Here is a 13,082-nt window from a genome sequence, read left to right as displayed (position 1 = left end):
TTGAAAGAATTAGACCTCAAACCCAGGCCCACCTCACTCCTAAGCCTCATGCTCTGTCCACACATGGCACCACACCTCCCTCTGTGGCCCGCAAAGCCATCAAGTCCATCTATGAAAGTCAGCGCGTGCGTTTCTGAAAATGCCTCCGCCAAACAGACCAAACTCAAGATAGGGGAAGATGTCGTGTGTGTAGACCCCATTCTACATGATCATGTTCTGAAGACTCAAATCCAGAAACTGAATGGTCTGGCTTTTAAAGTTTGCATTTTAAACGACTATTACTTTTCAGAAATTTTTCTGCTGAAGGAACCAAGGTGGTAGCCAGCCAAAGCTATAGGCAGCATCCGATATAGAGAGAAATAGCTCAGAAATTTGATTAGTACTTTTCAAACGTGGTTGCGTTGGTTTGACGATGTGAAAACGTTCATCTAAGCATTTGAAAGCATTTTGTAAATAAGTATGGAATTTTTTAGAAAGGGCATGGGATCCATAAACCCTGGCCCCTGGGTTATTATTTTTGCTTTAAATAGTCAATTATTTAAAAAATGATTTAAATTTTATGTTTATATCTAAATGCATCAATTTAGATGCATTTTTAGATATAAAATTTTATGTTTATATCTAAATGCATCAATTTATACTCAGGGTTCTACATTTTACATTTACCTACATATTTACTAGTTCCAGAGCTCTTCATTCCTTTATGTAGATCCAGATTTCCAACCGGTATCATTTTTCTCTTGCCTGAAGGACTCCCTCCATTTCTTCTTCTGCTCTGTTACTAGCTGACCGGGTTTAGACTAATCACTTGACTTTTCCGGGCTTCAGTTTCCTCATCTGAAATGTACAATTTGGATTATTATACTTTTTTAGGTTCTTCAAGCTATAAAAACAGGAAGAACATGTCTTATTGCCTGCTTATTATTCTTATTCTTCCTGAGAGAAATGGGCATTGAGAAGTTAAGAATTCTGTTTAACATCACCCAATAATTTAGTGAGGCAATACAGATTAAAAGCAGATTTTAAAACTCTGGTGTCTCACCACCCTTCTTATGACATTAATCGTACACACCCTGTGCCTCATCTCATGACTTGGTTGTGTCCTCACATTCGTTCTGTGACCCATCTAGCACACCTTTAACACAGAGAATCAGTGCCCTCTGAAATGTGCACTTACCTTATCAGTCTGACTTCGGAGAGAAACTTCAGGGCCTCGTTGCCCGGCTCCCATTCCCCATGAGAATCTGACTGCTGCGTACGAGGAAACCTTCACTGGGCTCGGTGTCCGGGCTGCAATTTTGGCTGCTAGAAATGAAGTCTGCTTCCCTGAACACGTTACAGTTATGTACAGATGTGCTGCTGACACTGGGTGCATGAAGAGACATGCCTAATCTGGGACAGAGCACAGCCCAGCCACCCGAGGGACAGTTTCCTCCTCCACCTCCCGATTCTGTCCCCATGCCACCCTGGATTGTGGTCACTATTTCCCAAGCTGTGTAACACTAAGGACACTCCCTTAAAGTCTTTGCATCTCTGTTTCCTCATCGTAAAAATAAGGATGTTATAATAGGTAGGCCCTTGCCAGGGATGACTATTCCATGATCCTAAACCTGATTAATCCCTTCCAGGCACACACGAAGGGATACTGGTAGGATACAGACACCCTTTCCTCTAGATGCACAAGTTTTAAATACATGTTAATTTCAGACATAGCCTGACAGCAAATCCACCCTCCCCAGCGGTAAGCAGGACAGTGTTTAATTTGTGGTGAAATTGTACGAAGTTAATACGGTTCACTTACTGCCTTGATAAGGCACCAGACCAGGGATATTTTTTAATGAATTTTTTAATGTCAGAGCTTTTTCAATGAAAGGAAGTTCAGTCTGTAGAGACCGCCACCTTCAGGGGGATAATTTCCCCACATGTGCACTCAGCTGCGTGTTTGAACCACAGTGGGGTCTGCCCGACCTTCCTGCTCTAGAAGCCTGACCACTTCCATATCAGTCACCAGCACCCCTTCCTCAGGGGTCTGCAGGACACGCTGGTGGAAATCGCAAACACCTGGCTGGCACAGACAGTGTGCCAGGCTCCCCTTGAAGATGTTGCCTTTAAGAACTCATTTAATCCCCATAATCGATTACCCTGGGAGCTAAGTCCCATTATCCCCACTTTTCAGATAATGACTCTGGGACACAAAGAGGGTTGAGTAAGTGGCACAGCCAGGGTCAGGCAGAGTGAGGACGACCCTGGCAGCAGCTCCAGGCTCCCACACTGTTTCCTCGCGTCTCCCGGGTGGAAGCCAGCACCCCTTCCCCTGAAGGCGCGAGCACCTTCTGCTTGGCAGGGTGGTAATGGGCACGCGCATCTTGTCTCCACCCAGCCGGAACTCCTCGGGCAGCAGTCATTGTCCTTTCCAGACCCCCAAAGCCCCTCAAAAGTGGGTCAAATGAATGATCCCAACTCAAGTCTACGAGCCACGGGAACTTGTCCCACCCATCTTGCGTTGCTTTGCTGCGTCTCCTCCATCCCATTCCTAGAACATCTAAGCTGCCAACCGCCTGTGTCCTGGTGCCCCAGCCCGGGCCCTGGCCCACAGCGGACTTCAGTGTGTGCTTGTTGAATTGAGTCTTGGCGCACATTCCACTCAGGGGCTTTCAAAGGGCTGCTGATGAGCTGACACCAGCGTTAACAAAGAGGAGGGGTCGGCAAAGGAGGACCGCGGGTGCTCAGAGACGCTACTGACGTAAACTGATGCTTTGAAAATGCAGGTTTGGCTTCTCTTGTCTGACTGTGTTTCCAACCCAGCCAGGCCAGCGATGGGCAAAGACCTGGTCCCCATTTTCATCTGCCCAGGTGGCCAGTGTCCCTGGGCTTCCCCCACACCTGCTCTTCACCTGGGCCACTAAGAAACAATCTCCTCAAGAGAACTCATCCCACTTTTCCTGGTTGCTCCCTGAGGGCACCCAGGGATCTTTCATTTCTGAGATCCCCATTGTGAACAAAAAAGTGTCATTTTCTTGCTTGAAGTACGCTCCCTGCCTCTCCCTTCTCCTCTGCTGTCAGAGGCCTGGAAACTTTGATGCCAGGCGTTAGTGTATGGAGTTGGGGTGGGCAGAGGGGAGAAAGCAGAAAGGAGGAAGGGCGTCTTACGAGGGGCACTTCTCAGGGTTGTAGACAGTTTGAACCAGAAGGACTTCAGTGACCCCGAAATCCCTGGGCTCAGCAGAGGGGCCCCATCTGTGACAGCATCCCATGCTGAGGCCCGTCGGTGGAGCGGGTAAAGGGGACTTGCTGCTCGAAGCCACTGCCGATCGGGCCCCCTTCCCCTGAGTTCCTCATGGAGGCCCGGAGTGGGGTTGAAAACTACAGATCTCCACACCCGCACTTGCCTCTTTGCAGGTTCACAGATGAGAGGGCTGAGGCCCAGTGAGGAGACGTGCCCTGGGGGCAGACACTGGCCCATGCTATCACCACTTTGGCCACATCAGCCTGAGAAAAGGGTGGATGGATGCATTGTCCCGAGACCCTAAGACCAGAAGTATTTGTAAAAGGAAATTTTTCCCGCAGGAACCCCAAATTCCTGGGCACTTGTGCCAGTGGGTTAACCATAGGACAGGGCTCTGTTTCCACCTCAGGCGTGTCTTCCTCCTATAATATACCGCTAGCCCTTCCACAGACTCTTAGTTTTCATTCATCTCGTACACTTCTGAGAACCCCAGCTGGCCACCCCCATAAGAGACCAAAGCAGAGCGGAACATCCCTGAAGAGTCAAAAGGCAGCTCTAGTGTAGTGGGCTTTGGCCAATGATCCAGCAGAGACCGCATTTTCCAACCTGGAAATGGGCTGACAAACCTGAAAGTCTTAATTGGACAGAATCTATGAAACCGGGACTAGAAAATCCAGGCTGTGTGAAGATGTGACCGGGTCCAGGTTGTGGACACTAGGCCCTGCCATACCCTAAGGAGCTGTCTGGGGTGAGGGGGTAAATGCCCTGCTCCCTCTCTTCCCCTCCTCCTCATGACCTCTGTACACCTATCCCAAGGTCAAGTGAATGTCAATCTGTGTCCCGCCCTTGCACGTGCTGCCCATTTGGGACTTTAATCCTTCAAAAGAGCTCTCAAAGCGCATTTCCACCAAATGTTGCCCAGCAACATCAATCATCTCTTGCTCCATCCCACTCTGAGGGCCTTTAACCGCCGAGGGAAGGTCCTGGCTCCCTTGAGGCTGTTGTGGCAACTTGAGGACTGGTAATGATGAGGCCGGTGGGACGAGCATTGACTCATTCAGTTCTCACATGCACAGGGGACAATGGGTGTAGCCCTGGCCCAGAGCTCCCCGTGGAACACACAACAGGCAGTCAGCAGAGCTCAAATGAATAGTTCTCTTCCCTTCTCCCTCCCCACGCCCATTTTATTTGGTTGGTTTATTTGGTTTTTGCCTTCTGGGGTGGTCTCGGCCAAGAAGCCGAGGGCTGGCTGAGTTCACACCAGTTTCGACTTGGATTCTCGCTCTCTGGGAGATGCTGAGAGGCCAGAACTCATCAACCTCATGTAACATTAGTCACATGAGCTGTTATCTCAGAGGCCAAAGGCTGGACTTTTATTGCCCTCCCAGGGATCCATCCACCACCTCTAGCTTTTGCAGGAGAAACCCCTACAGCTGGACCTTTCCCTCCAGGCAGCTTTGAAACTTACTTGGTGTGGAGTGCAGGTGGTGGTGTGCTGGTAAACCAGCTCTCTCCTCCACAAGGAAAGTTCTGATTTAGAGCATTGGCCAATCTCTGTGGTGTAAATACCGCCCCCAACCTGGTCAATTTCAAGCTACCACGAGCAACATTTCGGAAAATATTTAACAGTCGCCCTCTGGAGCCACCACTGGCAAGCCCCAGCATCCTGCTGCCTGGAGGACTCTTCTTGGATATTCATTAAGAGCGAATAGGCAGCATGCTCTCCCTCCAGGCTAAGAGGTGACAGTTCTCTTCCTACTTGTCCTGGACTCAAACCAGTTTGCAATGTGGCAGAATTAAAATGTGATTAAGGTCCAGTAGGGTTGCCAGATTTAGCAGATAAAAATACAGGATTCTTAATTTAGAATTTCAGATAAATAACAAACTACTTTAGTGTAAGTATATCCCAAATATTGATTGGGACCTACTTATACTAAAATAGCTTTTTGTTGTTTATCTGAAATTCACATTTAACTGGGCAGGGTGGGATGGAGCAGGCTTGTGTTTTATCTGGCAACCCTAGATCCTCAGACACATATAGGTGCCCAGAAAATTCTTGTGGGCTGATGCTGGTTTTGGGAGTGTGGCAGCAGACTGGGGGCTGGAGATGTCCAAGACTGTTTATTCTTTGAACCTAGAAGCGTCGCAGTTACACTTCCTGCTTCAGCTTTCCCTCACTGTAGGGACTCTGGAAGCTAAAACGTGCCCGAAGTCATTTAGTGCAACATCTTCGATTTACACATGAGGAAACTGAGGTCTAGAGAGGTGACTAGATCAAGGTTACTTAGCTAGTAGCAGCACTGACGCTAGAATCCTAATTCAAAACTCAGCGGGATTGTTTTTCCTTTTATCCTGCACATTTTATCCTGCACTCGTCTGAGAGTTAGTTTGTCTTAGTGGTCAAGAGTCAACTGTCCTCACACTGCTTGGGTTCAAATTCTGGCTCTGTTACTTGCTGCGTGACCTTGGGCCCTGTCTTCTCATCTTTAAAATGAGGATTAAATGAGCTAGTGTGTATAAAGTACTCAGAACAGTGCCCGGCATGCAGTGACCATCAATAAACACATGCCATGGGCTTCCCTGGTGGCACAGTGGTTAAGAATCCGCCTGCCAATGCAGGGGACATGGGTTCGAGCCCTGGTCCGGGAAGATCCCGCATGCCGTGGAGCAACTAAACCTGTGTGCAACAACTACTGAGCCTGCGCTCTAGAGCCTGCGAGCCACAATTACTGAGCCCACATGCTGTAACTACTGAAGCCTGCGTGCCCAGAGCCTGTGCTCCACAACAAGAGAAACCACTGCAATGAGGAGCCCGCGCACTGCAACAAAGAGTAGCCCCCACTCACTGCAACTAGAGAAAGCCCGCACACAGCCACGAAGACCCAACGCAACCAAAAATAAATAAATAAAATAAATAAATTTTAAAAACAAACAAACAAAAAAAAACATATGCCATTCCTGCAAACAACCCCCGAGAAAAACCTCTTTCTGTTCCTTCCTGTAGCACCTCAAATTGCACCCACATGCCAGGGCTCTTCTGGTCGGGCTGCATCTCCTGCGTCTCCTGCCTCACTCTCCTGGTAGTCAGCTCCCCCTCTGTCCACCAGGGACCATAATCACCTACAAGGCAGGAATCAGCTCCCCTGCCTCCACCTGCAAGGCTCAAAGGCTCACTGCATTTAAAATTCAGCACAGAAGAACCTGCTAATAGCCCTTATATTAAACCATAATCACACACTGCTTGGGCCACACTGGAGAGTCCTTGAAGGCCCTGATGGTGCCTTGAGCTCTCTCTCTGCTCTGAGGAAGGTAGTAGGGATGGTGGGGACAGGAGGAGCCTGGGTGGCAGGTCTTGGAGGTAGCAAGCTCTGGAGTCAGGCTGCCTGGGTTTAAATCTGCGCTTCACCATTTACTAGCTGCGGCCCCAACGTCTCCGGGCTTCGCTTTCCTTAAAATGGACCTGCTAATAGCCCCACTGCAAAAGGCTTGTGTACACCATCATGTAGCGCTGAATTCAGCTGCTGCCACTGACAGCAGTGGGACCTTGGGCAAGTTCATCTCTACGTGCCTCAGTGTCTCCATCTATGAAATGGGGGCATCCCTTTCTCACCGGGGGATTAAACGAGACAACCTTTGAAAAGCTCTTGGCACCAAGGAGGCACCCGGTAAACTCTCGAGACGGTGGGGCATCCTTATCATTTCATGTCACTTGCCTGGCCAACTTTTGTCAACATTTACTTCCCCCTGGTAACTAGCATGGGAAATGAGACCCAAGCCCCATTAACTGTGACGGCAGAAATGAGCTTAGAAATCAAGCTTTTGTTTGTTCCTCTCTACCGTACCAGCATCACTTAGGACTTGAGCCCCATGAACCCGCCTCTTTTTGTCTGAGAGTTAGAAATGGTCTTGTTTGGGATGAAGGTTGTTTTTGTTTCATTTTGCTTTATAAACAGAAACACTCCCTGGTTTCTCTTCTGAAAGGCTGGGGAGGAAGCTGAGTCAGGTGGGGTGTGGTGAACATGAAATCGGTCACCCTTCCCTCGCCGTGGGTTTGGTGAACCCAGTCAACACACACTGACACACACACTGCACACACACTGCACAGCCGCTGCCGCACTCAGGATTGCATTTTCTGCTCATATCTCTAATGGCACAAAGAAACAACAGCATTCTCCTGGAATGCAGTACAGCACAGTGGAAAGAGCAAGGGCCCTGGCGGGGTGTGGTCCCAGACCCGGGGTGGAATTCCAGCCCCAGCGCTTGCTAACTGAGATGGTGACTGGGCAGGTCAGGAATTGGTGGAGCCCGGCTGTCATCCACGAGGTGGCATCCCTGCCTGTCCCAGAGGGTTACAGTAAGGCTTAGTGTTAATGGATGTAAAACTTGCAGAAAAGCACCATGGAATTGAAAGTATCCCAATGACACTATGTTCTCTTCCCTGTCAGGATGATATCCCAGGTCCTGGGTTCTACAACGGCATTCACCAGTCGCCTGTGTTTGACAGTGTGTCGTTGTCTAAGAAAGGGACATGTACTTTTCCCTCTGTGGTGAGAACCCCTTCTCTGAACATTAACTGCTCGGTACTTTCCTTCATTCATTGCATAATCATACATTGGACAACTGGTCCCTTCTCTCCAAAGGCCCGTGGTTCTAATTAGGAGAGTAACTGCCTCCTCAAATTTCCTGCAGGTAAACTGGAGCCTATGTCTTTAAGGAATTTTTTTCCCCACTGCTAGCGTTGCCAGAGTGGGAAGAGAAGCTAGAAGAATATTCAGAACCTGATCATCCAAAACCAATTTTGTCAGTGTGGAATGGACTTACAGATGTTTTCTTGAGATTTTTAGGCAGACCAGGAAAAAAGTTATTATTAGACATCTTGCCCTAATAGGACTTTTTAACACTGCTTAATCTAATTGGGTTATTCGAGTTACTGAGAAATCTGATGGGACCAAAAAGAAAACAGGCAGCAGGCAGGTAATTTAGTGATATTCCTCTCCTCCCCATTTCTCTCCTTTGTAAGATGTGGGTCTTTATTTCTCTCCTTTGTAAGATGTGGGTCTTTATCTTTGTGGAAGGCTACAACCGTCAAGTAGCTAAATGAAGTTCCAGTGTCTCTGACCAGACCTGGGCAAGGATAGTCTTTATTTGAACACCTATCAGTTGCCAAGAAAAATAGATATAACAAGGAGAAAGGGTCAAAGTAGGGTAAGACTAGCTGAGGGAGGAAAGTGAAAAAGAAAGCAAACCCAAACTCCAGCATTAACAAAACACATATGCCGTCTGTCCCTTTAAAACTTATAATAATCTCTTGCAAAAATGTATTACGATACCTGACACTGGAATTGATTTTTTTTTAAAAAAAAAACCACACACAAAGAGACCATTTAAGACACACTGAATGCAGCCACTTATTGGAATTCAAGCTTGGCAGGGTTGAATACTCAAGGAGAAAACCGACTTTGGAGTTAACTCCTTATTAACAAAGACGTTGAGGCTGCACATGCCCCCAGTGAGTTCACAGAATAACCACGCCTCTACCTCTCCTTCTGTCCCAAGCCCTGTGAGTAAAGAGACTCCAAAGCGATCTGCAAAAGAAGTGCCATCTCCCAATGGCCTGGCACAGGAGACAGGACTTAAGACCCAATCTTGACTCAGCTGTGGGTTCTCGATGTGACCTCAAGCACGTCACCCTCTGTGTCCCAGTTGCCTCATCGAGTGGAGACTCCCTGGAGGCGATGGGCAAATCGACGTTGCAATGAGTGAAATAGACTTTGAAATTGCAGAGCATTAAAAACATGTTGACTGTTACGACTGTCACCACCTGAGTCACAAACAAGACTTCCTGCAGCACCTAGGTTTTCTCTCTGAGACGTTGCCAAATAATGGCACTGCCCATTCCTGCCTGGTGCCAGAGAAGGCCCTGAATCAGAGCACACTATCAATTCCCTGCTAGGCTTTACATGTAGTAACTTTCCAAATGACGTGGCTGGGCCACCTGGAGAAGGGGTCCAAGGGAAGCTCTGTGCATGACAGGATCCTGTGTAAGACAGGATCTAGTCAGGTCTTTAAAAAATTCAGACCAAACCCCAAAGAAGGCAGAAGGTGAGTTGTTTAGGCTCCCTCTCCCCGCTGTGATGGATATGGGGGTTTCTATTTCTGTTGGTAAACACATAAGTTCCTATATCCTTGGGAAGGGACCTTAAGCGGTTGGTGGAAGTCTGTCAGGAGATCCCCACATCTCGCCTCGTTCCTTCCCAAATCGGACGAGAATTTCATTGCTCCGCCCCTTCTTTTGCTGCCTTTCACATTCAGTGCCTCTTGTTTCCGGATCCCAATTCCCTGAGGGAATTAAAAGTAGTCCCCATCAGAGAAAGGTCTGCCTTACTGGAGCCAGTATGGCCAGCAGGAGCGTGTCTCTCTGGGTGAGGCTGACCAAAAGACTCTGTGGGTCAACACGCCTTAAAAACTTCCTGATGACTATTGGAGCAACAGCGCCCAGCCTTTTGAGAGGACCTGTCATCCGCCTAAATTCAAATCATCTGAAGAGCTTCACGACGGTATTCCAAAGCTTTGCTCCAGAATTATTCACGGGACGGACTAGGAAGTTAAATGGGGCAGGTGGGAGGAGGTGTCCATGGCCTTTCCGTATTTGTGTGGTGGTGGCAGCGGCTCTGGAAGAGCTGGACAGAGGTTCATAAATGCCAGCATGTGGCCAAATTGGAGACCGGAGGCCTGGCAATGAAAAGAAAGCCAAGGGGCGGGGAGGGTTGTTGAGTGACTGTCAACTTCAACTAGACTCAGACTAATTCTACCGCAATGCTTTATGAAACTTTGCCTCGAATAGGAATTTTTTCGTAGTTTTTCCCAAAGGGTATGTTAGTAGGTATCTTAAGCCAAAAGATTCTGTGATGGAGGAAGGTTGGGGAAGGCTGTTTAAACAAAGCTAGACATGGGACTTCCCTGGTGGTCCAGTGGGTAAGACTCCGCACTCCCAATGCAGCGGGCCTGGGTTCAATCCCTGGTCCAGGAACTGGATCCCACGTGCATGCCGCAACTAAGAGCTTGCACACTGCAACTAAACATGCCACAACAAAGATCCTGCATGCTGCAACTAAGTCCCAGTGCAACTAAAATAAATAAATAAATAAATATTAAAAGAAAAAAAAACCCCAAAGCTAGAGAGGTTTCTTTATTGCAGACCTTCCCAGAGCATTTACTACACCAGCGTGTGTTATGAATCTTCAAAATGGGAACACGGTGTGAAACTTCTCAAATTTATTTGACCCTGGAACTCTCTCCCTGCTGCCACTACCACCAACACAACCTTATCTCACAGACCCGGAAGGCCGAGGAACACACTTTGGGAACTAGCGCTTTAGAAGAACACCCTCTGCCCACTCTGTTGGGTGACTCAGGATAGACACGCTACAAATGGCAGCACCAAGGAAGGTCTGACCTTGCCACCCTTCTTCTGTGGAAGTTAGAAGGAAAGAGCAGAGGTGCGTCCGCCCCGTCGGGCACAGCAGATTTCGGGTAGTGATTCTTCCAGAGCTAAAACCTCCCACAGGCATTTATCAGCTGTTCATCTTGTAGCTGCAAACGCGTTGCTGTGACTCCTCTCAGCTCATTCTTCTTCAGAATGGATATCTGATCCGTATCCTCTCATGGAGGCGCGAATGTTGGTTCCAACACTTCGCTAGCTGAGGAAGTTCAGGGTCCTCATCTGTAAAGTGGGGATATTCATAATATCCTCGAGCCGGGGTTGTCATGAGAATCCAATGCAACACCCCTGCAAAGTACTGGGTTAACTATTGCCCCAAATGCAAAGGTAAGGTGAGTTCAAGGCTGGGGTGACCTTACTTCTGGGAACATCAATGAATCCCTACAGTTAGGAGGAGGTGGAGCTGGGACTCGAACCCAGGTTAGACTCAGGACAGCTAAGGCTCTGGAAAGAACACTCCTGCTTCTGGTGGCACATCCACCCACATGACTGGTGGTCTGTGAACCAGATGGTGAGAACCATTGCCGCCACGTACAGAGTGAAGTCAGGCGAGGGGCTGATGCCTTCCCACACCTCCCCCACTTTCTGTGCTTGTTTATTGACCCCTGTCAAGTGGAGGAAACCCAGGGCAATGTTCTCAAGCTTTTACCCATAAAATAATGAAATTTTTTTGTTGTTGTCTTATCAGACTTCAATACTTGCCATACTATCCCAGGGTAAGGTGATGTTATCGCCGAGTTTTTATGGCTTTTGTCCCTGTTCATTTGGCAAACATTGATTCTGTTTGTTTTTTTTTAACTGAAAATAGTTTATCATGGCTTACTGGAAGGAGTAGGATTGGTTTCTGTTGAGACAGCAAAAATATCGTAGAGTTTTATGAAATCAGTGATTAGGTGGTGGATAGGAGGTGTGGGTGGGAGGCAAGCCCTATGGAGCCTTGTACCTTTAAGATGTTAGAAGCAAACTTGTTATTTAGGAAATTTGGATTATTTAAACATAGAAAGAAAAAGTGAGGGTTTTACTCAAAGGAAAACCAAGGTTGGAAGAAGCAAGTGTAAAGCGTCCCATCATATAAGTCACCCACCAGCTGATGAGACAAGTATAAGTGTCCTGAAATGAGATTGGGTGGAAATGCTTTTATGGAAGAATTATAATTGCCAAGTCCCAAACATAAGATGAATAATTAGAGTTAGTTTACAGAAGTTAACACAGGTCTGAACTTGCATTTTCCAAGAGCAAATTCTCAAAGCCCAAGGTCATTTTATCACTGTTACCTGCCAGGGTTTCACCTTTTATAAAATGTGTTTAGACCTGGTGCTGGGCACCATCTTTTTGACATCGGCCCTTCGGAGCCATAAGATACGTGATGATGTGGATTCCCTTGACTTTCTCCTCACAGTGTGCCCGACTGGACACCATCGTCTCTAAATACCCTGCAGCTAACGCGTACACTATACCATCACGTTTTGTTTCGAAGAAGGACTTCAGTAATTCCTGTTCCAGCATGTTCCAGTTGCCAAGCTTCGTGAAAGTTCCCAAATCTGAAACTCCCGCACCAAACCATTACAATGTAAGAACACTGCCTATGCTTCTTAAATATATATTGAATTAATGGTTTGCTAAAATAAAAGAAAGGAAGGGGGGAGCTTTGGGGAATAGCATTTACTGCAATTGGTAAGCCAGCTAGCAGATGCTGACTACCCAGTGGCTACATGAGGCTGGGCAAAACTCTCATAGGGAATTTGCAGAACCCAGAGAAAAGTGTGGGCAACACGGAGGTCAGTATAGAGCAGTGGGAAGACCACTGCCCTGGAAAATACTTACTGCAATTACTCTTATCACATAAGTTTTATGGGACGGTTTTCTCATCTGTAGCAATGATTATATTACATACCACTTTATCTGCAGACACTGTTATATTCTTTTTTTTTTTTGCGGTACACGGGCCTCTCACTGTTGTGGCCTCTCCCGTTGTGGAGCACAGGCTCCGGACGCGCAGGCTCAGCGGCCATGGCTCACGGGCCCAGCCACTCCGCGGCATGTGGGATCTTCCCGGACCGGGGCACGAACCCGTGTCCCCTGCATCGGCGGGCGGACTCTCAACCACTGCGTCACCAGGGAAGCCCTGACACTATTTTATTCTTACAGGGAAAATAAACTTCTGTTTTCCCATACCAGAAAAGTGGGGTTTTTTAACAGCAGTGGTTCACCATTTCCCATCACTTTGTAGTCACTGAGGCAGAATGGTGTGGTTAACAGGTAAGAGACAGACTCAGGTTCAAATCTCGACTCTGCCATTTTCTAACTGTGTATGGCTTTGGGCAAGTCTCTTAACCTTTCAGGACTCAGTGGGGT

At 47.7% G+C, this 13,082-nt stretch overlaps 1 protein-coding gene across 1 annotated transcript in view; it reads left to right on the top strand.

Annotated features, from left to right (window-relative positions):
* The window catches only part of STPG1 (sperm tail PG-rich repeat containing 1), a 50,720-nt gene that overhangs the window by 19,358 nt on the left and 18,280 nt on the right, over positions 1–13,082 (top strand). The window contains exons 5-6 of the mRNA XM_024766848.1: positions 7,672–7,773; positions 12,127–12,297. Of these exons, the coding sequence (XP_024622616.1) occupies positions 7,672–7,773; positions 12,127–12,297 (273 nt within the window). The remainder of the gene's footprint in view (positions 1–7,671; positions 7,774–12,126; positions 12,298–13,082) is intronic.

Source organism: Neophocaena asiaeorientalis, unplaced genomic scaffold (assembly GCF_003031525.2).
Source record: "Neophocaena asiaeorientalis asiaeorientalis breed wild unplaced genomic scaffold, Neophocaena_asiaeorientalis_V1.1 scaffold79, whole genome shotgun sequence".
Lineage (NCBI taxonomy): Eukaryota > Metazoa > Chordata > Mammalia > Artiodactyla > Phocoenidae > Neophocaena > Neophocaena asiaeorientalis.
Note: the sequence above shows the minus strand (reverse complement) of the source record. Positions and strands in the feature narration are given on the sequence as shown.